Source organism: Eschscholzia californica, unplaced genomic scaffold, assembly GCF_041429995.1.
Source record: "Eschscholzia californica isolate CP2 unplaced genomic scaffold, dmEscCali1.0.p SCAF_5, whole genome shotgun sequence".
Taxonomy (NCBI): Eukaryota; Viridiplantae; Streptophyta; class Magnoliopsida; order Ranunculales; family Papaveraceae; genus Eschscholzia; species Eschscholzia californica.
In genome coordinates, this window is record NW_028238472.1 from 52263344 (window position 1) to 52289342 (window position 25999).

The 25999-nt window shown below is 36.5% G+C and overlaps 5 protein-coding genes, 1 long non-coding RNA gene and 1 pseudogene across 6 annotated transcripts; 3 read left to right on the top strand and 4 right to left on the bottom strand.

Moving 5' to 3' along the window:
- The first annotated feature begins 326 nt into the window (after positions 1 to 326).
- LOC147540458 (acetylajmalan esterase-like) lies at positions 327 to 1843 on the top strand. The gene has a single exon (XM_086640928.1). The coding sequence runs from the start codon at positions 462 to 464 to the stop codon at positions 1665 to 1667; it is 1206 nt and encodes a 401-aa protein (XP_086497054.1). The 5' UTR covers positions 327 to 461; the 3' UTR covers positions 1668 to 1843.
- Positions 1844 to 3139: 1296 nt separating this feature from the next.
- Positions 3140 to 8086, bottom strand: LOC147540459 (eukaryotic translation initiation factor NCBP-like). The gene is made up of 6 exons (XM_086640930.1): positions 7600 to 8086; positions 6632 to 6727; positions 6349 to 6453; positions 6144 to 6221; positions 4296 to 4415; positions 3140 to 3526 (listed from the first exon to the last, which is right to left on the bottom strand). Exons 1-6 carry the CDS (start codon positions 7741 to 7743, stop codon positions 3395 to 3397), a joined length of 675 nt encoding a protein of 224 aa, XP_086497056.1. The 5' UTR covers positions 7744 to 8086; the 3' UTR covers positions 3140 to 3394.
- LOC147540460 (signal recognition particle subunit SRP54 2 pseudogene) lies at positions 4708 to 6053 on the top strand (annotated as a pseudogene).
- A 5348-nt stretch (positions 8087 to 13434) lies between the features above and the next one.
- On the bottom strand, positions 13435 to 14623 carry LOC147540461 (uncharacterized). Its single transcript, XR_015225643.1, has 2 exons — positions 14197 to 14623; positions 13435 to 14090 (listed from the first exon to the last, which is right to left on the bottom strand). It is a non-coding gene; the product is annotated as an uncharacterized LOC147540461 (long non-coding RNA).
- A 1773-nt stretch (positions 14624 to 16396) lies between these two features.
- Positions 16397 to 17584, bottom strand: LOC147540462 (F-box protein CPR1-like). The gene has a single exon (XM_086643223.1). It carries the CDS (start codon positions 17582 to 17584, stop codon positions 16397 to 16399), a length of 1188 nt encoding a protein of 395 aa, XP_086499349.1.
- A 3283-nt stretch (positions 17585 to 20867) lies between these two features.
- On the bottom strand, positions 20868 to 22046 carry LOC147540463 (F-box/kelch-repeat protein At3g06240-like). The gene has a single exon (XM_086643224.1). The coding sequence runs from the start codon at positions 22044 to 22046 to the stop codon at positions 20868 to 20870; it is 1179 nt and encodes a 392-aa protein (XP_086499350.1).
- Positions 22047 to 24061: 2015 nt separating this feature from the next.
- On the top strand, positions 24062 to 25954 carry LOC147540464 (uncharacterized). Its single transcript, XM_086638908.1, has 3 exons — positions 24062 to 24284; positions 24543 to 25251; positions 25470 to 25954. The coding sequence occupies exons 1-3, from the start codon at positions 24175 to 24177 to the stop codon at positions 25767 to 25769; spliced, it is 1119 nt and encodes a 372-aa protein (XP_086495034.1). The 5' UTR covers positions 24062 to 24174; the 3' UTR covers positions 25770 to 25954.
- The last annotated feature ends 45 nt before the right edge of the window (positions 25955 to 25999 follow it).

A 25999-nucleotide genomic window follows, 5' to 3' on the forward strand; every position in this document is an offset into this window, starting at 1 on the left:
ATGGCATAGGGAGAGATGAAGTAGGGGAGATGTGATGAAATGGGGGAGAGAAAGATTGGCGGGGTGGATTTAATTTGTTAAATTTTAAGAATTATTTAATTTTTGCCCCGTATTACGGGTTGACAATTTCTTGGTTCGGTCAAGACGAACTGCCTGATACTAATAGGGACCAAAGCAGCGAATTGATATTGGTAGCCGAAATGAGATTGAGATTCACCCTAAAATTAAATACACCGAACCCTGACCTAATTAAATTTGGATTAGGAAAAGATAATCACTAAGTTATTTATTGCTTGGAAGTGAAGGTAATAACCGAAGTTAAAGGATAAGGTTTCTAAATTACCACATATTCTAACTCCTCTAAAACTCCTAGTGAAATTAGAAACTCTCTTACTATAAATATAAATAGTTACTTAATTATCACCACTAATCACTTTCATACCTTCTGTTTTAACTTTTCAATGGCTTCTACTTCAGTGTTCTCTGCTCTCTTGTTGCTCTTCTTGGTAGTGCTTATACCTTCATATTCATCTTCTCCTCTTACTCCCACCACCACCACCACCACCACCACCACCACCGACGAAGACGTTGATTTAAGCAGGTTGGTAAAGGGTTGTCCTTTTAATTCCATCTACAGTTTTGGAGGTTCTTCAAGTGACAATGGAAATCTTTACGAAGAAGAAATATTGTACGCGATGGCTAATCGTGGACACGTTGATGGTGTTAATCCACAGTCTCATCATCATCTTCACCGCAACTCCGACGGTTTACTCATCTTAGATTACTTAGCTTCTGCTTTTCATCTGCCATCACCAAATCCCTATCTGAAGAAAGACGCTAAATTCAAGTACGGAGCTAACTTTGCCGTGGATGGAGCAACTGCACTCGAAGCACACTTGATCAAAGACAGGTTGGGTATTGAGATGCCATGGGCGACTACCAACAGTTCCCTTAGCATTCAAGTCGACTGGTTCATGACCCATCTTACTTCTATTTGTTCCAACCCTGACGAGTGCCGAAAGAAGCTTGGAAGGGCTGTGTTCTTGGTGGGAGGCATCGGTAGCAGCGATTACTACTTCGCATTCTCCGAACACAAAACCATTGAGGAAGTCTCGGCTACTTTAATACCTTATGTTGTTCAATCCATAAAAGACGCCTTAACGAGGTTAATCAATGCTGGTGCTGTAACCCTAGTAGTACCTGGAATTCTCCCGGCAGGATGTGAACCAAGCTACCTCAATATGTTTCATAGTGAAGATCCAATGAATTATGGTCACTCATCTTCCAACAAGCATTGTCTAAAACCATTCAATGCCTTCTCTGAGACTCATAACAATCTTCTAAAAAAAGTACTCAGAGAACTAAATATCGAATATCCTCATGTTCAAATCGTATATGCTGATTACTATAAGGCATACATGTCTCTCCTTCGAAATCATCTTCTTCTAGGATTCAAACAGGATAAGTTGGGGAAAGCTTGCTGCCACATTACTAAGGAACATTATAGTTGGCATACGGATTGTTGTTCAGAACCGAACAAGTATATTCATTGGGACGGAGTTCATCTAACAAAAGAAGCTAATAAAGCTACCGTTCATGGGATTATTCAAGGGAGCTTCATCCAACCGAAACTCAATCTTCCCGATATAAGGCAATGCATAATGTAGATGGTGCCCTTGCTGAATTGAAGAAATTAAAGAACATTTGAAGTCAATCAAGTACATCTGTAGATTCAATCGAACAAGTACATCTGTAGATTCAATCGAATCAAGTACTTCTACACAAATATTACCATTGTAAAAACTATATGATTTATTAATGTTAAGTTCTGATTTCTTATAAAGTAGTAATATGTTTATAATTTGTTAACCGAGCATTTCGAAGTAACTAGTAAATTTGGATAAACGGTATAATCAAATAACTAACTTGTCTTGGTAAGAAAATTGATACGCGACAGTAAAAACTAAAATTTAACACCTCACATTCATGGGGTTTTTGCTTACCCAAAACTCCTCCGTCACTTATAATGTGGTTGTCTCTTTCTCGAACCATGGCATAGTGAAGAAAATTGAATTGTAACCGTAAGTGAATGTTTACATTAAGGCATTCCACCGCATATTTTGAAACGGATCTTGGCCTAAAAAATCATCTAAGTGATGAAGAAGCCGTTGTCAAACGTCCAAAAGAAAACATTCCTTCCTTCCCTCATCTACTTCTACGAAATTGAAGGCTGTCAAATCAGGCTTCGACAATCTCTAATAGGAGTGTTGGTCTCTAAAACTTCGAATTCACGTAAGATTTTAGAATATTTTTACTACTTTAATGGGATAGTCTGTTTAGAACTCTAAGATAATGAGGAGGTAGTTGTTTTATGACACTTTTAATTTAGAGTGTCCCTCTAAAGATATACTAGTGTTCTAGTAATCAAACATTATTTTGAACTCATAAGGAATCTTCTTTCATAACATGTAAAATTTAGGAGTAAAATGTGTATCATATAGACTATAGTTACCAGAAACGGGATACGCTCCGGTACGAAAACGGGGTACGGATACGGGGTACGCTAATTAGACATTTCCGAGTCGCTAGGGGGTATAATTATTCACAAAATTAAACTTAAAACCCATGAAATATAGATCTCAATCTCTAATAACTCGAATCAAATAACTAAATTATCTTTCCTGAACAACTATTTTCTTAAATTAAATAATGTTTTTCTAGATCCACTATCCCCAAATTCAATAACAACTGCAGAACCTAAAGTTAAAGCAATATTCACACTTTGTAAACCCTAAATTTCATGTTTTCATCTTTTTTTTCTTCTTGCAAATGGGTTCGCCAGATTTAGTGATCTGATTCGCGTACCCACTCTAAAAGGGTACGATCGAACCAGATCGGAGTTCGGTCTCCAAATGACCGTTTCCGGTATTATAGAGTTTCAAATTAATAGCATTACTTTTCTGAATGACTGATTCGAACTGATTTTAAGTCCATTTACGAAACAAATTTAGACAAAAAATAAAAACCACCTAGCATTGTTGTTACTTGGTTGATGTAAATATATCTTCCCTACTTTTTCTTTAGGTAGAATTGGGGTTGTATTTGCAGAAAGATAATGTTAAGTATCTCAATATATGTATGAAAGAAACTATATAAACTTTATAACACTAAAACTTTTGAATTATCGCCGAACAAAGATTAATCGATAGCTAGTGATACTTGTGGAACAAATATTCCATATTAGCAGAAGACACATAACATTGTGTTTCATTGTGCATTAAAAAGGTGTACGGGACGAGATATTCGAGAAGAAAAGATAGATACCGATGACTTCAGAAGCGTCCTTGTGCTATATAGAGGTTCTTCTATTCATATAAGTGAATCTTGACTATTTTTATCCTCTCAACCAGGTGTTTCTATACGATGAATTGTCGCGCAGAGAGGCATCATGGGCTTTGTACTCCATTACATAGCCATGAGGAAGCTTCAGTTGTCTCTTGATTGCATCTCTTAAGGCCATCACAGCCTGGTATAGAGAAAAAATCAACGTCAGAAAATGAATCAACTACAATGTTAACGAGTCAGATATCACAAGTCAGATAAAAACAAATATATTGAAATCAAATTTAAGTCAAATCAGACCTCGAGTCAGATTCCAGATCCGACATAGACAAATAACAAAAACTAACTACAATTTGCTACCCAAATCCATTACTTTTATGAATTGGAATGATGCAGCTTTTGATTCATGAATCTGCTTTTCTTCTTCAAATTCAAGCACTTAGGGGTGGGATTAGTTTCTAGATTCGATATGAGCAGAACCCCAGTACGCAGTTCTGCACTGATCCGAGTAACTTGGACAAGTTTCAGCGAAGTGTTCACTACCTCTTGTATACATGTTTATATATCCATGTATTCAAAATCCATATTTGTACAACATAATAGATAACTCGGCGGTTCAGCAAGGGTTACTACTGCCAAACCCAATCCAGTCCAGGAGTTACTCGGGTGGATCGGAGATCCCAACTGTGAAGCTTAAAATAAGAGGTGGAGGAGACAGAGGGGAAGAGCCAGAAAACATTCTCTTTATGTTGCTTTACAATTTTATCGTTTCAACCTACTCCTTAAACGGCTCAGAATATGACATTTTTGGGTTCCACATGATATTTACTAGCTCCTTTAGGTATATAATGACTTCGACAAAGATTTTCACTGTGTTCTCATTTGCTTTTTCGAGACCTTGTTGTCGACAGACCACAAACTATATAAAGTTGAGCCCAATTTAGTTTACAAACCTGGTGGTCAGCTGCATTACGGTTCCAAATGCTTAGTATATCCTCATTAAATCGAATGCTCAAAACTGCTCCACATACGTTATCTCCATACTCAAGTTGGTCACCAACTAAGGCTAGAACCTGCAGAGACAATCAGAGGAGGCTATTTACTCACGGTGTCATATTCCGAAGGTTAACATAAAAGGCCAGCAATAAAATATTTTAATTGTGATAATGTTGGCATAGATAATCTTCAGCATTGTAAGAAGACGGATACAACTCTATTTGATCGTCATGTTCACTCATACAGTTCAACAAAGAAACAATATGTAAGATGTAAGAACAGTATATAATCTTTCCATGTTTAAGAGATTACTCTTGAACCGAAATGCTAAACCACAGATCTGAGTAATCGCAGAAAAGGGTTTCTTGAATGAATATTGGGTTAGCCGATCTAAGAGAGAACATCCCCTGTGCTCGTCGGCAAATAAGAGATTCAACAATCATGGACAAGAATGTCTTGAATCAATATTTAACCGAGATAGCTCAATCTCTCTTAAATGCTGATGTCAATGTCGAATTAGTTACAAACATGAAGGTTAACTCATTAACATAAAGAGAACTGTCAATCTTGGTACACTTCTTGTTGGTCACGATAAACGCAAGATTATCCAACAGGCCATATTCAACAACCTATGCAAGATGCTGGATATCAAAAAGCCCTTTATCACACCCCAAAAAAAAAAGGAAAAACGACTGTTGTCATGTTTGTTAGATTGCAAGGTTCCGGGAAGGAACCAACCTGTACAATATATGCATATTATCATCAAAAGAAGGGATGGAATTAGAGCTGGTGTGTTTGAGTAGTTGAAGCAGAATGCAACTACAGCTGAGACCCCATTTTATGGAAATTATATAGCGACAGATCCTGTAAAAATTGCAGTAGGAGGTGTGGAAAAGTTCAAGAAGGAAACTCATGATCTTATTATTGTAGATACAAGTGGCCTACACCAATACGAAGCTTCTCCCTTCTAAGAAATGCGTCAACTCGCATAAGCAATTAATTTCGATCCTGTAATTCTCGTTATGGATAATAGCATTGGTCAAGCTGCATTTAGTGAATGTTAGAGACTGAAGCTGCTGCAAAAGGAGGAGGAGCTCTTAGTGCTGTTGCAAAGTGTCCTGTCATATTTCCTGGAACTGGAGAACACATAGACGAGTTTGAAGTTTTCGATGTTAAGCTCTTTGTGAGCCGACTCTTGGAGATGGGAGACTTGTCTAGCTACAAGATTCAGGAAGTAGTACCTATGAATCAGCAACCAGAACTTCTACAGATATTGACCGCATGAAACTTTACATCACGAATTATACGAGCAATTCCAGAACATTCTCAATATGGGTTCAATTAGCCAGGTTTTTGGAATGCTTCCTGGGGCTGGGGTTAGTTCAGAGTGGATGCCCGATGGTTATGAGAAGGAAAGTCAAGAAAAGATCAAGCGTTACATGACAATGACGGATTCCGTGACAAGTGAAGAGTTAGATAGTATGAACCTAAAATCGCTTATAAGTCCAAGTCATGAGAATGAAACAAGGTTCAGGTAGATGTAATGAAGATGTTTTAGGAGTACAAGTGACTGGCAAAAATCTGGAGCAAAATGAAGGGACTTCAAATTCCAAAGAAGGGTGAAATGAGTGCTTTAACAAATAGGGGCCCTGGGTGGTCTACGAGACCTGATGAAGCAAATGGGTTCTTCGAAAGATATGATGAATATGCTTTGAGGAATGTGATGCTTCGAAAAAGACGCTAGAAAACAGTAAAGGATAGAGAAAAGTAAGAAAGAAGAGAAAACCAAGAACTATTTTTCTTACCAGGTCTTCCCAAAAGCGACCAGAGACGGCCTTCTTGAACCGAATTATCCACTTTCCACCGTTGCAGTTGGCGGAATCCTGTTTTAGATTTGTTCAAAACACCATCATACATAAGTTGCAGGTTCCAGCAGGACGATAAAAGTTGACAGATGACGATCTTAACTTCCAAGCATACTGAAAATTATATACGAGCGTAAAGGCTTACTTCCCACAAAGGCCGAATACCCTCCTTGAAAAGATGCAGATCCGTTGGACTAGGCAAAGAAGAAGGACGAGCCAAATGACAGTAACAAACCCAAAAACTTTCAACCTGTAAAAGTGTTGTGTTCATAAGTTCAAACACATTATTTAAACTTTCCGTCACAAAAAAGTTTCACGAGAAGGAAATATAAATAAAAGAAGACCCGCACATGACCAGCAAATCTAGCCATATTTTAAGCTAAGCCTTCACAGTCACACAACAAAATGGGATTAGAGGAGAACGATACCGTGCTAAATTCCACAAGTTTCTTTATGTTGTCCTCGTATGATGTTTGTGTTCGAACTCCAGGTGTTCGCCGCGTGTACCACAACACAAACTTGTTCTGGGATGTTGAATGATACAGGACACCATTAGAAACGCTAAATAGTTAGTAGTAGAAAAAAAAAAACACTACAGAGATTGGGCAATCGACATTATAAACAGAGAGAGCAGATCCAAGTGCCAACTATCATGTGCCCGCGTTCCTCGTGAATGCAAATTCTTTATCTTCACAAAAAAATCGAAAGTTGTGTGCCATCGGCAAATTGGAACTACCATTTGAAGCCTCTCGAATGTTTGGACGACTAGAGCTACATGAAGTATAGCATATCTATTTCAGCAAGTTGGTATAAGCAAGGAATTAAATTTCGAAATATTTTGGTCGAAATGGCCGATATATTTCCATTTCCATGCCTACCGAAATTTAACCAAGTTTCTCTCCTTCTCAAGGATATGAAATTCAAAATATTTCGATAAGAAATGACCGACATATTTCCATTCCGTGTCTACCGAAATGTCATTCTTTTCTTGGGTATAAGAGGTTCTCTCATTTTCTTCTTTCGACTGTCTCAAGATAGATACCTCAAGTAGTTACTAGAATTGCCCAATTCGGCATTGCCAGTATTTATTTATTTTGGTTAATTTGCAATTTGAAGAAAAAACAAACCAGAACAACCCACAAATGAGATGAATTTTTTCAAACACTTGAACAATTAATTACCTTTCTAACTCAAAAATGAGGTTAGTCCCCTTACACTAAGGCCTTAACATTTGCTACTAGTAACCCTAAGTATCAAATCGTTATTCCTAAAGACGCCATTTCATCAAATATGTTTGCCCTAGTGGTGTTTCAGTTTATAAAGAGAAAGAAACCCTAAAAGGAACAACAGATTGTATGGAAGAAAACGTATAGAAAGAGAGAGAGAGGTAAAGAACCTTCAATGGATGAAAACCAGCTTTGAGCTCACGAGCTTGTCGTTCTTTCTGTTCAGTTTCTTTCTCACCGTCGATGATGGCGGATTCCGGTTGAGAATTGGAAGACTTGTTATCGCTTAAATCTTTCTTTTCTACTATCTCCATTGCCAAATTAGAAGAAGCTTCTTCAAGTCAAGTAATGAAGAAGATGATAAAGCTTTGGGAAGTTACAAAAGCGCCCCCTAAAAGTGATAATGGTGAGAAGAGGCGCCTCTGATTCTTGTGGAAGGCGCCCTAAAAATTGGTGATTTCAGACCAAATTCGGCTCAAGATTCACCCAATTTAATTGAGACATTTTGAGTTGAAATTTGTGGACTCAGACTGAATTTTGTTACAAGATTCAACACAAGGTCTATCGATTTATTTCGGTAACAATTTAAATTGTTCCTACTTTTGGATGATATTTTTTCAGTAGAATTGAGTCGAAATTTGTATAATAAAATTCGACCTGACACCACCGATTTGACTTCTATTAGTTCTCGATCCATTGAGATTGGTGGACTTGATTACTTGAATAGATTTTAAGTAGAAAAAAAATACAAGTACGCTTAATTTGATTGAGAGTGCTTTTAACCTTTTTTGAGATTTGAAGGGCATGGATAACCGAGAGGCCCTGTAAACACTGAGGAAGCTGCCTTTAAAACTTCTCTTAGTTAATTAATATTAAGATTAAGTGTAGATTACTAGTTGAATTTTAACTTTTAAGAAATTAACAAATAAACATTACGATAATAAGAACATGATTGTAGATTTTCTAGTCATGTTTTGTGTATTGTACAAAATACTTGCTAAAATAGGAGTAGAGACATTGTTAGGAACAAGATTTTCCTCAACCTCATAAACTCTTTAAACGTCAAATTGTCGTTTAGGACCAGGTCCAAGGACATCCACACAATAACACTAGTGGGCAACCACTTCTTTTTCCATTGTTCTCCTCACGTTCGTAAGAGCATAGTTGTAGTTTAATAAACGATATTGCATGTTTGGTTAATGTATGCTAAAATCCACAAAAATACATTGTCATTATACGAAAAAATACACATTATCTTAGAAATATCTACAAAGTATGTGAAGGTTGTATGAATTGGTTCCATGTAGAATATGTCATATATGGGACCATGGATGGTGTGGTGTCCTAAACTTAGAGACAAAGCATACTTTCATACATACCCACCACCATGTGCATCAACCTTTTTCTCAAACTGCCATCCCATTACTTTGTTCTTTCTTCTTTTTTTTTGGTTGAAATTATATACTATACCTTAATAAGATATTGTGACCAACAATGAATTATTCACCCCATGTTCCTACTCAAAATCTCTCTCCCTATCATAGTCACTATCCAATCACAACCCAAGTTACATTAAACCATTTGTTAACCTACCCTCACCCTAACATCCTTCTCCACCACTAAAATTTTTGGTAAGAACTTGTTCTTATCTGTCATTTTGATTATTTTTTAGATAAACACACAACTTTACATCAATTATGTAACGAATACACAATTCATACATGTAATGAATATATCAATTGCAAACCCATCACAAGTGTATTATGTATATAAGTTATATTGGAGCGATAGAGCTACTGAAATTCCAGCCAGATTTGAGAGATCATGAAATCAACAATTAAGATTTCCTTGAAGCACAAATGAAGAAGTCAGACAAATTAATCTCAATTGTTGATTTGAACTTTTTTCCTAAATTTGTCTGGATAGCTAGATCATTTTTCCAAATATCAACAATTAGTAAACCTAGATACCATAACAATGGCATAAAATTCCATTAGCTTACCGGAATTCCCCAACTAGCGCATTACTTCCACAATTTTAGACAAGCAAATGTTTAATTTTTTCCTGCCCCATTATGTAAGTGGATCACTAGCTCAATTATCATTAGAATGTTAAGAATAATATTTGATACAAGAGAATACATTATAATGATGGGTTCACCAAGAAAAATCCTAAACTCCACAAGTTGTGATGGGTTTGCAATTCATCTACCCTAATTGTTAAATGTAAACCTAATGATACCAATACACTTAAGCAAGGAAAATGAAATCAAGCAACATAAAACATTAACAAAAATTATAAGTAATTAAGATTTTAATAATAAAAGAAACATAATAAAATTTTATTTACTAAATAAATGAATTACAAAGAAACTCCTCTCTCCCATATCTCAAAAAAAAAATTACAAATCACATATATTACATCATAATAACTCCATCATCATCATACATCACCCACAATCAAAACAAATTTTCAAATTCCATTTAAAACTTCAAACAAACAATATTAAATTAATAACTAATTCATAATTAATTATTAATTATCTCTCATAATCTCTTCTTCTCCATCAACTCTTCCAAATTACACAAACAAATCAGATCTAGTAAACCCAGATCAGATTTATCAATGGGTAAGGAGAATTGATCAAAAAAAGTAGAGAGAGAAAGTGAAAGGGTAGAGAGAGAGAAAATGAATCTTTTTTTTCTATCTAAATCATGAAACCCATAATACACAGATCTCTAGAAGAAGAAGCCAAAGACAACTGCTGCCATTGAAACACAAGCAGCTGGAACAAATGAAGATGAACCAGAAGTAGGGCTTGGTGCTGGTGCATCAGCAGCTGAAACATTTTGAATGGCAGAAGCTGCCATTACCATGGCAATGATTGCAAGGCAAAGTCTCATTTTCATTGCTTCCATTTCTGAGAGAGTAATTTAGATTAGAGAGAGAGAGAGTTACTTTGCTTTGCTAGTTTCTCTTTGTAGAGAGAGAAACTTGCAGTAGCAGAGTAGTAAGATTGAGAATTAGGGTTTCTGGTGGGAGGAATAATGAAGAGAGATGAAAGGTTTTTATAGGAGAAGAAATGAGAAAGAGAGAGAGAGGGGTTTTACGGGCAGTTTGGAAGTTGCTGCCCGGAATGTGGTTTGTTCAACAGCTAAGCTGCCCGATGTTGACAGCGTGTCTGACTAATTGGTGCCATACAGCTGTCAAAGTATTTGTGGGTCCCGCCTTTTTTCCTGTTCATGAAATCTTAACCGGCCATTGGCTTCTCTTCTTTACCTTCTTCTTTCTAGGGTTTTATGGGGACTTCATGTGTTGTGTGCCACAGCCGGATCAATGTTTTCTAGCTGCACATTATTTGCTACCATTTCATTTTTTTCCTTTTAATAGAAAGGGGAAGTGGATTGAGGCAAGTGGGGAGGTCTTTTAGTTGGGAGTCTTTTTCAAAAACAAAATCTTCTACGTGTGAATTTGGGTTTGAGGTGTTTAAAACGGAGACATTAGCACAAATTCCTAAAACTTAGGGCGTCAGAAGCGGTATTAGAGTCGAAGCTGGCTCTTCATCATGGGATGGATGATTGTGATAGTCTCACATTGCTCGGTGAAAGTGTCCAGAGTCTTGTCTATAGGTGTACGTTCAAGCTTGATAAGTGTCGAGGCCTTTTGAGCGAGCTCGTGGAGCCTTGCCCAAAAACAAAAACTCTGTATCTATAGATTTGAGTCTGAGACGTCTAAAGCGGAACAATATCAATAACTGCTAAGTCTATGGATGTCACACATATTGCATACACCTTAATAGCCTCTTGGTGGAGATAGGTCCTCATACTTGTGTTATGGATACTACATTGCTCAAAAGCCAATCAAGGAATGAAAGGCTAGATTGACGACATAATTTTGTATGAAACAAAAATTATTCTGACCTAAACAACAACAAACAACAATTACAGTAAGCCATTGACCGACTCAACCTCATAGTAAATATATGTAGTAAATTATTTTACAATTTTTTTTTGTTGAACAAATTATTTTACAAAATTATTTTTTTTGTTGAAGAAATTACTTTACAAATTGATCAATAAAAATAATAACATATATGAAGTCTTATTCAACATCATAGTACATAAAGAATATAAAAATTCTCGCTCAAAATTGCAGCACGAATGTCGACCACAACGAATAAGATACATTTGTGGTGTGATTTAACATGCCACCTATGACCAGGTGATCTCAAAACCTTTTTCTCTTACGCTACTTAAAGATGGAAAAAAATAAATATATTTCACAATTGAATTTCAAAGGACACATCACAAACAACTATTGAGTAGTGTTTGTATATTCTTAGTTGGCCCATCAACCATGTGCAAAGAAGACTCAGAACATTTATGATGGTTGTTGGTTTATTCTCGTATATCATTAACAGATAAAAGAATTAGTAATTATTAAAGTCATCAAGACAGCCTAGGCTTATTTTGATACAACTCCAAATATGATTTCATTTTCCATCATTCTACAAGTGCAATTATGTTATTGCAGTTGTTCTTTTTTCATTTAAGAATACATCAATCTTCCAAGACATGCTTGATTGTCTTCATAATAAGAGAAGTTGAAACTAGACCAACTTATAATTGCACCGAACAGAACGCGCATAGCAAAATTATGAGACAGAATAGGTTGGTGACACTAGACATGAAACCCTAACTCCTCGACCAGTCTTGTCATCCCTTAACTCGGTTGTATTTATAACTCTTAATTATTTTATTTTCACGTTTGATAAGAGAATTAACTAACTGAAAACCCCAATTATCATCCGAGAAGCAAATGTTGGATCTTCAACTATTATGAGGACGTACGAGGAACCTCAATGAAGGATGTTTTGAGAACTAAACGAAAACACCCAAAATATCTATCCGCCCATTTTTGAATCATCGATATATTTTTTATATTGTATTTTACGTTATTCAGATATCAACTATTCGTAATTAAGGTACCGTGACCTCGAGATTTCAAGGATGTCAATGTTGATTTGGGAAATAATCAAAATCAATCAATAATATCATTACTCAAAAAGAGTTTGAATTTCAATTTTTTTTTTTATTGGAATGACAAACAAATATGCTGAATTTCAAGAATGTACATAAAACACCTAAGGAATTTTACATCAAGAAACAATTAAAAATCACACAAAATCAAATTAAATTAAAATTGATTTAGAAAAAGAAACCAATAGCAGCAGCAGTGAAAGAAGCAAAAACAGCAGGGAAGAAGGCAGATGAATCTGAAGTAGGTGAAGGTGCTGGTTCATCAGCAGCAACCACATTTTGAACAGCTGAGGCAGCCATTACCATGATTGTAGCTGCAGCAAAGAATTTCATCTTCATTGATGCTTCCATTACTCTTCTATTTTTTATGAAAGAGAAAAAGAGAGAATGTGTTAAAATCCAAGCAAATATATGAAGAGAGAGAGAGATGTTGATAATGAATGAGCTTATGGTGTGAATGGTTTTATAGATGGGGGTTAGGGCAATGGGTTTTCATTTTTGAATTTTTAAAAGAATAAAGGGTTGGTGATGGTTGTGTTGTTCACAGGCTGTATTTAGCTTTATGATGGTGACAAATATAAGTGAGCTGTCTAATTAATGGAAAATGTTACTCGGTCAAACAAATGTATCATGTCCGACTAACTCAGTTGTCCAGATTTTGGTAACTCATGTCCGAATACGGCTTAATCAGTGTTAGATTTGAACAAGACAGATTCAGACGAATCGGATTGTTTTCAGAGTATTTTTATGAAGTCTTTTTAATTTTGAATTGTGTGAAAGCTGCACATAGAAAAGCTGCTGTCTTTTTTCATTACCTACTAATCCACCAAATAGTTCAACAAAAAAGAAAAACTAATCCACCAAATGGCCTCTGTTAATAATTGTATAAGATGTGCACATGGATTGAACTAGATAGGTTATTTCAACAAAAAAAAAAAACTAGATAGGAACATTATGCACACAATATTCATACCCATTTTCCTAGATATTTCATTAGGAGAGAGAAAAAGATGTTCCAACTGGTCTAATCAATCATATCATATTCTACAACTTTTCTTTAGGCCGCGACTTTGAGGAATAAAGAAAATTCTCCGGGGAATAAATTCTCGAGGGAATCCAGATTTTTTTGAAAATTCTCCGGGGAATAAATTTTTATAGGGAATACAGAATACATTTTTTTGAAAGTTCTCCTCCATCTCATCTGTTCTCTTTGCCACTTCATCTTCTCGCCACCTCATCATCTTCTCCGGCGAAGGTCGCCGGCCAATTTTCCGGCCGGCGACCTTCAAACATAAAAAAAAAAAAAATTTTGTCTCTCTAACACTCCGTCGAAGGTCGCCGGCCCTTCAAACATAAAAAAAAAAAATATATTTCTAAAGCAGCGGTGTTTCCAATTCTTATCATCAAATCTTCATCTCCAGCCGCACTTAATCCTATATTACGAGGGAAAACGGTTGAACCAAAGGCATTATTATGCCCATGAACTCCATCTGTTCCATATATAATTGGTATCTTTAACCTAGTTTCCATGCCTGATTTCTGATACTCATCTATCATATCCGCCCACAATGCCGGCGTTGTATCCGGCGACGGAGAACTACTTCCTCCATTTAAAACACTCCCTGCATGTTAAATCCAATTAATCAAATCTTACTTAATTTGACTCATCAGATTCAATTAAATTAATTAATCCCAATTAATTAAGATCTAATTAATTTACTTACTTACCTATGAAGAATTTTTTGATGACTTGAGGAGTAGCAAGGGGTCGATCGATTTGAGTCATTTGACCGATTTTCTCAGAAAGTGTCATCCGAGAGAGGAGATCAGAGACTCTTTATTCGATTGGAACATTAGGATCTTTGTATGGTGGTGGGGATTGTGATTGAGAAGATGAAATTGTTAGAGAAAGAAAATTGAAAGAGAGGAGTAAGTAGAGAGAGAAAGTAACAGTGTTGGTAGACTTGGTAGTAGTTATCTTCATGTTAATTCTCTGTAGAACAGAGGTGAGCAGAGATGTACTTTGATTATTTTAGAGAGAGAGAGAGAGAGAGATTACTAGATGGTAGAGATGTACTTTAATTCTCTGGACAGACACGAACAGATCTGGTCAGACCTCCGGCGAAGGTCTCCCTTCGCCGGAGTGTTAGAGAGAGAGAGAGAGGAAGAGAGGAATTTTTTTTTATGTTTGAAATTAGCCGGCCGGCGACGACCTTCGCCGGAGAAGATGATGAGGTGACGAGAAGATGAGGTGGTAGAGACAGGTGATGAGATGAAGGAGCTTTTTTTTATAACATCTTCTAAAATTAGAAGCCCCTTAGCAATAAAAAAGAAACATAAAAGTCAATCTTATTTGACTAGTTTTAAGAAAAGTCTATATTCTCCGGAGAATTTTCTTTATTCCCCAAAGCCGCGGCCTTTCTTTATTGGCAGTCACTCTTTTTTTCTCAGGTACCCGGCTATTTGTGTTTATTCAATGTAAACTTTATTTACTTCGACAAAAAAAAAATGTAAACTTTATTTATCTAACAAAAGTTTACAAGTTCACCAAAAAAAAAAAAAAAGTTTACAAGAACAAGCAAAGGTTACATCACCTAAACACATTAAACTAAACACTATCAGTTTTCAGTCGATTCCTTCGAATACATGGTAGTTTCTACAAAGATAGTGGATACCGAAGAAGACAAGAGCTGCCACACCTGTTCTGAGCTAGTAAACTCAGAATAAACAACCAACTCCAAACTACTAATGATCATATCGATCTAAATCTTTTTCAAAGACAGAGACAAACATAACCTCTCCCACGTTAGGTGAATATAGGAATTAAAACTTTCATTGAAGATACACCGCCCTGTGCAGTGGTTGGACACCCTCTCTTAAGCCAATGAGGTCATGAGACCGAGTCTCGGTGGAAACAGTTTGCCATCAAGATTTATCCCATGTAATTTAGATAATAAATATAGTAAACAATGTAACAAATTTGTCGGGCTTTAGACCTCTTTCATGATGTATTATTGCCTTGACTTCCTAGATTAAGAACCAAAAGGTTCCAAAGTTACCCTCCAAAATTCCCTCGATGGACGACCAACCAATCTTCAAAAGGAAATGAGTTGGATACCTAATAAATAGGGTTGCCAACCCTGTCCAAGATCAAAAACCTGACTGGACCAGGAAAATAAAACAGTAAAACTGCTAAAGGTGGGAGGAGAGGCGAGTAGTCTTTGCCATATAAAAACAAGCAAGGATTTGAACCCATTTGAATTGTAGTTTCAAAGGCGGTTTGGCTATTCAGTAATTCAAATTTAACGTAGGGGATTTTTCACAAGAACCGATTATATATAATTTTACAAGAACCAATTAGCATTGTCTTGAAGCAAAGCAGGGGCAAACTCGAAGTTTTGTCTTGAAAAATACCATCGGACTAGTCTCAGACTCGAATCAGTCCGATAGCCAAAGGGCTCAGATTGGCCTGAGCTCGAACCCATTGCTTTGACTCTCGGACAGGTCAATCCGTGTCTTTTATACCCAGATGCCAATAGGTATTTGGGGTCAAAGGACATTGACTAAGGTCAATCTCATCATATCTGTTGATGTCTTATGTCTTTCTATCAACAAAAGCATTAATTATTTCAATAAAGATATAAGAAAGTGATAAAGAAAATGATACCCAAAAACTTATGCCTCTCGAATGGGTTGTGACTACGCATAACTTGTGTATTTTCACAAGAACCAATTATATACAATTTCACTCAATCAGTAATTTATTTATATAACCAATAATTCTCCGACTAAAATATAAGAATTAAGTTTGAAATCAATCCGAACATACACCATGAACAATCTAAAGCTATGAACAACCAGTCTAAGGAAGTCAAGTTCTAAATCCATATCGTCGATATATTCCTGCAATTAAGCTTCTTCTCGTCTTCTATTGATCCTCGTTACATAATGTTTTCTTCAAATTAGTTCCAGAATTTAGTGAAACTAAACTATCACACCAAATTAAAGGTTCAAAATTATGTCGTTTGCCCTTTACCTGAATAATTCTACTAGTCTTTTTCATCTTGTCATATAAAACTAAGCCCCTTCCATCTCCCTCCAACAATATGTCACCATTTTCGAAACACTTGATTGGCGAAATTGTTCGAACAACCTTGTTTTTGAGAACGGTAAACAGTTTAGTCCAAGACTCGCTTACCCCGTAACCTTTCATTACCCATACATCAGTACTAACCTTGCTAATATTATCAAATATGCAAAGACACTCATTCAAAACACCCAATTTTATGTATTCTAATGAGTCTGACCACACTTTGTTCTCCAAATATTTCGGCATTGGGACTTCCTTAAACCTTTCATCAACCACATCGAAAGATACTATAACATCATTACGGGTAAAAAACGTAGTTGCCATCCAATGAAGACCTCCATTAACAAGTACACCCCAAGGGGTGTCGATGATTTTGTAAGGTATGTCTTGAAAGAGTTGTTTCCATGAATTGGACCGTAAAGTATAGAGTAATGAGTCGCTGTGGCCATCCGAAATACTTTGTATTTTCAATAGCTTGTAATCGTCAAGCTTGGAATCATAATAGAAACCGAACCCCTTCGAGGAACAAGAACCACCAAGTAAAGGTGGTGAAGGTAATAGTCTGCATTCATCAGTGGATGGGTTCCAAAGGTAATAACTAGTACTAGTAGTCATATGACCAGTTTCAGCATGATGAAGACGAAGATGAGTGAAGCAAACCAAACCATAACAAGAACCGAGTAATTCAATTACAGGTGGTAAAGAGATATATGGGTAATGGTTCATTTGAAGTCTGTGAAGAAGGTCATTATAAGATGATGATGATGAGAATGTACCCGAATCGAAAGAGTATAATTTTTTACGAAATTTGAGAATGAGAGTGAATTTGTCTTGTTGAATAGCATGATGATTATAGTGAAGTTTAATGAAAAAAGGGTCGGAAAATAAAGAGTACCAATTTTTACATACTGACTTTAATGGTAAGAGTGATTTCACTGGTAACCTCACAAGAATGTTAGTGATGATTATTTCCTCAGGGATTGTAGAACACAACCCTTCTTCTGTTTTCATCTTCTTCATCATCATCATCACAATCTTTTACAAACTACACAATTTTGGAAACTACACACGATCAGATAGAGATGAAGATATATATATGTGTATGTGTGTGTGTGAGTTGGTAAGAATTAGGATTCCTAGTATATAGTACTACTAGTATATCTTTTAGAAACTACCAATTTTTTGTTCCCTAAACCCTTCAGTATACCCGGACCAACTCCACCCAATACAAATTTGAGGGGGATGTTTCATGTTTGTGAGGAAAAGGGGCGCCTCTAACACTTACAAAAGGCGCTTTTAAAGATCAAACCTTTAGTGGACATCTAGGTATATCCAATTTTTGAAACATGGCATTATAACACACTGGCCTCCTATCATAAAAAAAAAAACACATCTAGGTACGTCCTCCCGTGGTTTAAATTTCATCCTCTTCTTAATTTCTCAAAAAATATACTCCGTAATTACCTTGAAAATCATATCCTCAATAACATCAATAGTTATATGCAAATTCGTATAGATGAATTCTCGAACGAACGTATGAAACAAAGCTATTTCAAAATGAGAGGATAAATTCATCGTCAAAAAAACTTTAAAACTGATTAGTAGTTCTTCAATGTCTAGGGAGTAGATACACAAATTGATGGAGAAGAAAAAAAAAAAAACTCGAATAAATCTACACATTGGAAACTGAAAAACTTATGGATTTGAATTAACATATATGTTGATCTAATAAAACTCGAATATAAGTCTATAAAGTTAAAGAGATCCTCAAACTAGAGAGAAATCAAACAGTTTTAGAGCACTTCATCTTCGTCAAAAGATACTTTGTTTCGAGATCTCACATAGATGAACTCATCTTCGTTGAATCGGCTCTAAACTCGGATAAATCTGGTTCATTAAAACACAAATCGAGTTCCTACAAGACTCGGATAGATGTATTTCCTTTGATGTGTCTTCAATCTCCCAAACTCAGTTTCAGTGATGATCTAGATTTTAATGGAAGATGGAGAAAGAGGAACAGACAGAGACAGAAAGATAACAATTACGGAGAAGATATAGTTCTCAATCTTGCAAGCTTGGTTTCTGTGGATCTAGGGTAGGGGTGGGATTTTGGTCCGAAAACCCGGAATCCGCCCACGACCGCCCGAGTCCGAAGCGTCCGTGACCGTCCGTTGCCCGAATAGGTCCGTACCCGCCCGACCGAAAAAGCTTAAGCGGACGGACGCGGGCATAAGTCCTTACCCGGTGGTCCGACCGAATCTGCCCGCTTATATTGTCCGCCCAACCGAATCCGTCCATATACGTTCGTTTATCCTGCCCGTTATACCCGCCCGCCTATATGATTGATTTTAAGCCTTTAGATTTGTAGGGTTAGCTACAACCGTTAGATTTCAAGAGTAAAAATATATAACCCTAGAAATCATTTTTCTTAATCTTATCTTCACCTCTCTACTTCTCTAGTGTCTCTCTCCTCCAAAATCTTAATATCTCATCGGTAACCCTTGAACCCACAATACACCGTAGAACCCACAATGCACAGATCGTAATCCATGTAAAGAAGAATAGAACTGACCGTAATCAATGAGAAATCTCAATGATTATCTTTTAATTTTGTATTCATGTACTTTTTGGAATTGTAAAGTGAGAGTTTTGAACGTTGTATTTAGTTACTAAACAGTTTTAATTTCGGATAATCTTTTTTTATTTGTTCATTAGTAACCGGTGCCCGACCGACCGATACCCGGTTTGCCCGACTATCAAAACGGTCACGGACGGGCATTTTGTTAGAGAAAAATCCGAAATGCCCGCCCGTTTTGTCCGGATGTCCGAATGGACACTTAAGACTTATGCCCGTTCCACCCGGACCGGTTGACTTAGTGTCCGTTTTCCGCCCGTCCGAACCGATTCCCACCCCTAATCTAGGGTGAAGAAGCCCTAAATTAATTTAATAGATGGAGGGGTGTATTTGGAATGAAAAAAAAAAATCTAAAGTGACCTTAATGATAATCAGTGATATTATTTTTAGAGGGATTGGGTTAACCATCCAAAATGAGGGAAGAAATAGGTTTCCCATCCTAGGTAGCTAAAAAATGAAAGGCAGGTCCAAAGAGTCAGGTTGGAAAAAAAATGACGAAATGACCCTTGGAAAACAAAGTATTTACGATTCATGCCATCGAAAATTACAAAATTGCCATTAAAATTTTCTCGGGAAACGATTTTTTCTGAAAAAGAGACAACTCGTCCATCAAAACCTGTACTGTTCAGAAATTTACGGAATTGCCATCGAAAAATTCCCGGGAAACGAAATTTTTTTGAAAAATTGTCTGACGCACCGGGAAATTATTTTATTTACTGGAAATTTTCTTTTGTACTAGACACTTTTGTACCGGGAATTTTCTTGTGACCGGGAAATTATTTTATTTACCGGAAATTTTATTCTGTACTGGACACTTTTGTACCGGAAATTTGAAATTTCGTTTGAAAATTTCAAAAAAATTTGAAAATTTGAATTTTCTTGTGTACGGGAAATTATTTACCGGGAAGAGATGGTTTGCTGGGCGGGAATTTGAAATTTCGTTTGAAAATTTGAATAGTCTTGTGTACGGGAAATTACTTTATTTACCAGGAAGAGATGGTTTGCTGGGCGGCAATTTGAGATTTCATTTGAATTTTCAACAAAATTTGAAAATTTGAATTTTTTTGTGTAAGGGAAATTATTTTATTTACCATCCAGTTTTTTTTTTGCCAGGAAACGTCAGCATCCCGTCCAAGGGCAAGAGGGGGATAAAAAAAATCAGGAAACAATGAGTTGTCCTGACATTTGGACTGGAAACTCGTTTTTTGGCAAGGTTGGATTTATTTTGGTTTTACCCCCAAAAAATTAGACCTTTCACTCAAAAATCCTTATTTTAAAACCTAAATTACAATTACCAATAAAAATTGTAATATTTAAAAAATTGTCAAAAAAGCTTTATTTTCAAAATTTCAATTAAATTTTTTCCAAAAATTTGTATCTAAAAATAAGTCAAGTTGAGTGTTTACATAGTTAGTCGTGAGTCTACAAATGTAGAAGATGTCTCTCGATTGAGTTGTGACTACGCATAACTTGTGTATTTTCACAAGAATCAATTATATATAATTTCAGTAATTTATTTATATAACAAATAATTCTCCGACTAAAATTTAAGAATTGAAATCAATCGAAACATACACCATGAACAATGTAAATCTCTCAACAACCAGTCTAAGGAAGTCAAGTTCCAAATACATATCCTCCATATATTCCTGTAATTAAGCTTCTTCTCGTCTTCTAATATTGATTCTCTTTATATAATATTTTCTTCAAAGTAATTCCAGAATTTAGTGAAACTAAGCTAGCGAAACAAATCAAAGGTTCAAAACCACCTCGGATGCCCTTTACCCTAATAATTCTACTCGTCTTTTTCAACTTGTCATATAAAACTAAGCCCTTTCCACCCTCGAACAATATGTCACCATTTTCGAAACACTTGATTGGCGAAATTGTTCGAAGAACCTTGTTTCTTAGAACAGTAAACAGTTTAGTCCAAGACTCGCTTACCCCATACTTCTTCATCACCCATACATCAGTAGTAACCTTGCTAACATTATCACATATGCAAAGACACTCATTCAAAACACCCAATTTTATGTGTTGCGATAAGTGTAACCAGAATTTGTTCTCCAAAAATTTCGGCATTGACACTTCCTTGAACCTTTCATCAACCACATCAAAGGAAACTATAACATTATATCTTTTAGAAAACATAGTTGCCATCCAATGTAGAGCTCCATTAACAAGTACACCGTGAACGGTGTGAATGATTTCGCAAGGTATGTCTTGAATGAGTTGTTTCCATGAATTGGATCGTAAAGTATAGAGTACTGAGTCACTAGAACGCAAATCATGGCGAGTCCACATGCTTTGTATTTTCAATAGTTTGTAATCGTCAAGCTTGGAATCATAATAGAAACCAAACCCGTACGAGTTAGTAGTCGAAGGATGAAGTGAAGTAGCACATGGTGGTGAAGGTAGTAGTCTACATTCATCAGTGGATGGGTTCCAAAGGTAATATGTACCAGTTATATGATAATCTGTAGCACGATGAAAACGATGATGAATGAAGCAAACCAAACCATAACAAGAACCCACAAATTGAATACAAGGTTGAAAAGAGATAGATGGGTAATGGGTCGTGTAAATACGATTATTAGGTGGTGAAGACAATGAACCCGAATCGACAAAGTATAATTTGTTATAAAATTTGATAAAGAGAGTGAATTTGTCTTGTTGAGTAGCATGATGATTACAGTGAAGTTTAATGAAAAAAGGGTCAGAGAATAAAGAGTACCACTTTTTGCATACTGACTTTAATGGTGAGAGTGATTTCACTGGTAACCTCACAAGAACGTTGGTGATGATTATTTCATCAGGGATTTTAGAACACAACCCTCCTCCTTCTGTTTCCATCTTCATAATCTTTTGGAAACTACACACGATCAGAGATAGAGAGATGAAGACTATGTATATATACATTGGTAAGAATTAGGATTCCTAATATATAGTATAGTTTAGTATATCTTTTAGAAACGGACTCCCACCCAATACAAATTTGAGGGTTATTTCCCTAATGGCCCCCAACTTTGTGACCAGCTTCCCGCCTGGCCCCCTACTTTACGAGAAATATCCATATGGCCCCCTTCCGTTATAACACCGTTACTCTCTCTCTTCCATTTCTTTTCTCTCTCCTCCAGCATGTTTTCTCTCTCTGCCACCTCGTTAAAACCAGCCAACTCATCATCTTCTCCGGGAAGGTCGCTGGCCGACCAATTTTCCGGCCGGCGACCTTCAAACCTCAATTTTTTTTTTATTTTTTTTATTTTATCTCTCCTCTCTCTCTCTAAAAAAAAATGTTTTCACCTCCTCTCTCTCTCTAAACTCCGGCGAAGGGGGTTACCCTTCGCCGGAGATCGGGAGACCTTAAAGGTCTGCTCGAGTAGATCTCAAAGGTCTGCTCAGGCAGACCTTTAAGGTCTCCCGATCTCCGGCGAAGGGTAATCCCCTTCGCCGGAGTTTAGAGAGAGAGAGGAGGTGATTTTTTTTTTGAGAGCGAGAGGAGAGATGAAATAATTGTTTTTTTTTTTTTAGGTTTGAAGGTCGCCGGCCCGCGACTTTCCCGGACAAGATGATGAGTTGGCTGGTTTTAACGAGGTGGCAGAGAGAGAAAACATGCTGGAGGAGAGAGAAAAGAAATGGAAGAGAGAGAGTAACGGTGTTATAACGGAAGGGGGCCATATGGGTATTTCTCGTAAAGTAGGGGGTCAGGCGGGAAGCTGGTCACAAAATTGGAGGTCATTAGGGAAATAACCCCAAATTTGAGGGGATGTTTGTGAGGAGAGGAGGCGCCTCTAACACTCCAACCGACGCATATTTTTTTTTTGGAAACTGACTACGATCAACGATAGTCATTACATTTGGCATTGATACATCAAAGATGTGATAAACACGATAACCGCTCACTCAAACTCTAACAAGACCGAACCTATAGCCCAACTAAACTATAGCCTAAAGACCTACTAAATTATTTATACCCTAATAATCCCAATTCAAATAACCAAAGATTCCACTTTCTCTGCGATTCGAATCTGGGACCTCTAAGGCTTTCTGGTGTTTATGTCAACACTTTGAACCACTTGGGCTACCAACTATTGACCGACACATCTTTTTGAAGCCTAATTTTTTTTTTTTTTTTAATATTACATCTTTTAGCAACACCTCGAGAAAAAAAGAAAGACAAGTATTTCTTAGTTATTTGGCCAAAAGAAGAAGATGTTGCCGCATGTCGTCCAGTGGAAAACTCAGTCTTAAAAACAGACAGTGTCATGTAACATTGGGTTAAACAAACAAAAACTAGATGCTCTGTGGATGAAAAAACTCTGAGGCAAATCGATTTGGTTTGACTTAGGACTGAAATATTTCAGAGTCCACTCAAAGCAATCGATCCTATGTCATATATTACTAATATTAAGTAATAAACGTACGGTTTCAAATTTCATACAAATTTAAGTCTAATTACTGATCAAGGGACTCCCTGTCTAAAACTGTATGACACCCGCATATGATTGCAGTTGCAAAATCAGTGGTTAAAAAAAAGAACATTTCATTGCGAGGCAATCCTCGCGATAAGCTCAATCGTTGATCTAATGTATGATCTAGAGAGATTGTTTTCGTAGATTATTTTAATTAACAATTATAAGAGAAACGAAATTGTAAACCCGCCCCACCTTCTCTGGAATTCGAATCCTCGTACCTTCCGTCCCCAATCAATAGAGTTGACTTGAGATGTTGAAGATGACGTATTTAGAGACGTAAACCTAGTACAAATATTGTTTATTCAATAAAAGCATCTTATGTCATTGCAGGCATAAGCATCTAATATTCTATCCATCATATATATATATGGGTAGCCATTCAACATCTTCATTACTCACTCATCACTTTACACAACAAACAAATTCAGTTTTTTCATCTCTCTTTCTAATCTTTCAATTTTCTCTCTTTGAAACATCTTACATTACTAGTACTTCCATATATACCCATGGCTTTTGATGGATCAAAAAAGAAGGTGGTGGTTGTTGGTGGAGGAATGGCTGGTGCCCTCCTGGTTAAATCCCTTCAATTTCATGCTGATGTCACTCTCATTGACCCGTAAGCTTCTTCTCTCTTTATTTGTCTGTCTGTCGAGAAATTCTATTCATCCCTCCCCCAACCCTCCATCTGATGTGGCAACATATCACTTCGTGAAGCAAATGGAGAGAGAATGGTGAGAGTATATGTTCCAGGGAGACGTCGCTACATCAAATGGAGGGTTGAGGGAGGGACTAATTCCAAATAGAGGAATAAATATAATTTTTGTTGTTTGTCCGTCTGTCTGTCTATCTGTCTGACATTTTTATGACTTTTCAGGAAGGAGTATTATGAAATAACATGGGCAAGTCTGAGATCAAAAGTAGAACCTTTATTTGCAGAAAGAACTGTGATAAAACACAGTGATTACTTCAAAAATGGCCACATTATCATTTCCACAGCAATTGGAGTCAACGAAACACAAGTATTAACTTCTGATGGCCATCAAATTCCTTATGATTATCTTGTCATTGCTACTGGTCACAATCAATCCTTCCCCAAATCAAGAACTCAAAGACTTCAACAATATCAAGCAGATTACAAAAAGATAAGCTCAGCAGAATCGATTTTAATCGTCGGAGGCGGACCTTCGGGTGTTGAATTTGCTGGTGAAATTGCTGTTGATTTCCCTGAAAAGAAAGTAACTTTGGTACATAAACAACAGAGGTTGCTAGATTTTATCGGTTCGAAAGCCTCCGACAAGACTCTAGATTGGTTGACATCAAAGAAAGTTGAAGTTATTTTGGGTCAGACAGTGAATCTGAATTCTCATTCAGAGAAAAACAAATCTTATGAGATTTCAAATGGCAAAACTATAAGAGCAGATTGTCATTTCCTTTGCATTGGAAAAGGATTGAGTACTTCTTGGATTCAAGACTCAGTGTTTGGTGATGCTATTGATGCTAGAGGAAGATTGATGGTTGATGAGTACTTACGCGTCAAGGGTCGAAACAATGTCTTTGCCATTGGAGATATTACTGACATCCCAGTAAGTCTTACATCTGACTCGTTTAAATTGTTGACTCTAGCTGATTTTAGGTCCATTTCAGTCAGACTGAAACAAGTCAGACTCGTTCGAGTCGGATTCATACTATATGAGAAGAACACCTATAACCCAAGTTGTAGAATTTAGTAGTTTTTTCTTTGTCTTCTGTTCTGTTTGTTTGAATCCTAAAACAAGAAGTCTAATCTCTTCATATTTAACAGGAATTGAAGCAAGGGTTTTTAGCACAAAAGCATGCTTTGTTAACTGCAGAGAACTTGAAGTTGCTCATTAATGGAAAAGATAACAAGATGTCAAGTTACAAGACTGGATCAGAAATGGCAATTGTGTCATTGGGAAGGAAAGAAGCAGTTGCGCAGTTTCCGTTCGTTACTACAATCGGATGCATGCCGGGGTTGATCAAATCCAAGGATCTTTTTGTGGGGAAGACAAGGAAGCAATTAGGGTTAAAGTCTAATGGTGTGAAGAAGACTAAGACATGTTCAAGGCCTTGTGGTAATTGATACCTCTTGTCTAGAGAAGTTGGTTTTGAAATGCAACCATGAGTGTTAGGAAGTACTATGTTTGTTCTATTTTGCAGTATTGATGTTTTTATGAATAAAAACTTGGTTGTATAATTCTTGTTTCTTTTTTGCTTCTTTCTACAAATTTAATATTACGTAATAAACGATTTCAAATTTCATACAAATTTAAGTCTAATTACTGATCAAGTGCCTGTCTAAAACTGTATACC

Bases quoted from the DNA above. Each gene is read 5' to 3' on its own strand.
- LOC147540459 (XM_086640930.1), bottom strand. From the start codon at position 7,743: ATGGAGATAGTAGAAAAGAAAGATTTAAGCGATAACAAGTCTTCCAAT. The intron at 6,728-7,599 runs GTTCTTTACCTC...TCAACATCCCAG, and splicing joins CTGGTTTTCATCCATTGAAG to AACAAGTTTGTGTTGTGGTA. The intron at 4,416-6,143 runs GTAAGAAAAATA...TTGTCTCTGCAG, and splicing joins GTCGCTTTTGGGAAGACCTG to GTTCTAGCCTTAGTTGGTGA.
- LOC147540463 (XM_086643224.1), bottom strand. From the start codon at position 22,046: ATGGAAACAGAAGGAGGAGGGTTGTGTTCTAAAATCCCTGATGAAATA.
- LOC147540462 (XM_086643223.1), bottom strand. From the start codon at position 17,584: ATGATGATGAAGAAGATGAAAACAGAAGAAGGGTTGTGTTCTACAATC.
- LOC147540464 (XM_086638908.1), top strand. From the start codon at position 24,175: ATGGCTTTTGATGGATCAAAAAAGAAGGTGGTGGTTGTTGGTGGAGGA. The intron at 24,285-24,542 runs GTAAGCTTCTTC...ATGACTTTTCAG, and splicing joins GATGTCACTCTCATTGACCC to GAAGGAGTATTATGAAATAA. The intron at 25,252-25,469 runs GTAAGTCTTACA...CATATTTAACAG, and splicing joins GAGATATTACTGACATCCCA to GAATTGAAGCAAGGGTTTTT.
- LOC147540458 (XM_086640928.1), top strand. From the start codon at position 462: ATGGCTTCTACTTCAGTGTTCTCTGCTCTCTTGTTGCTCTTCTTGGTA.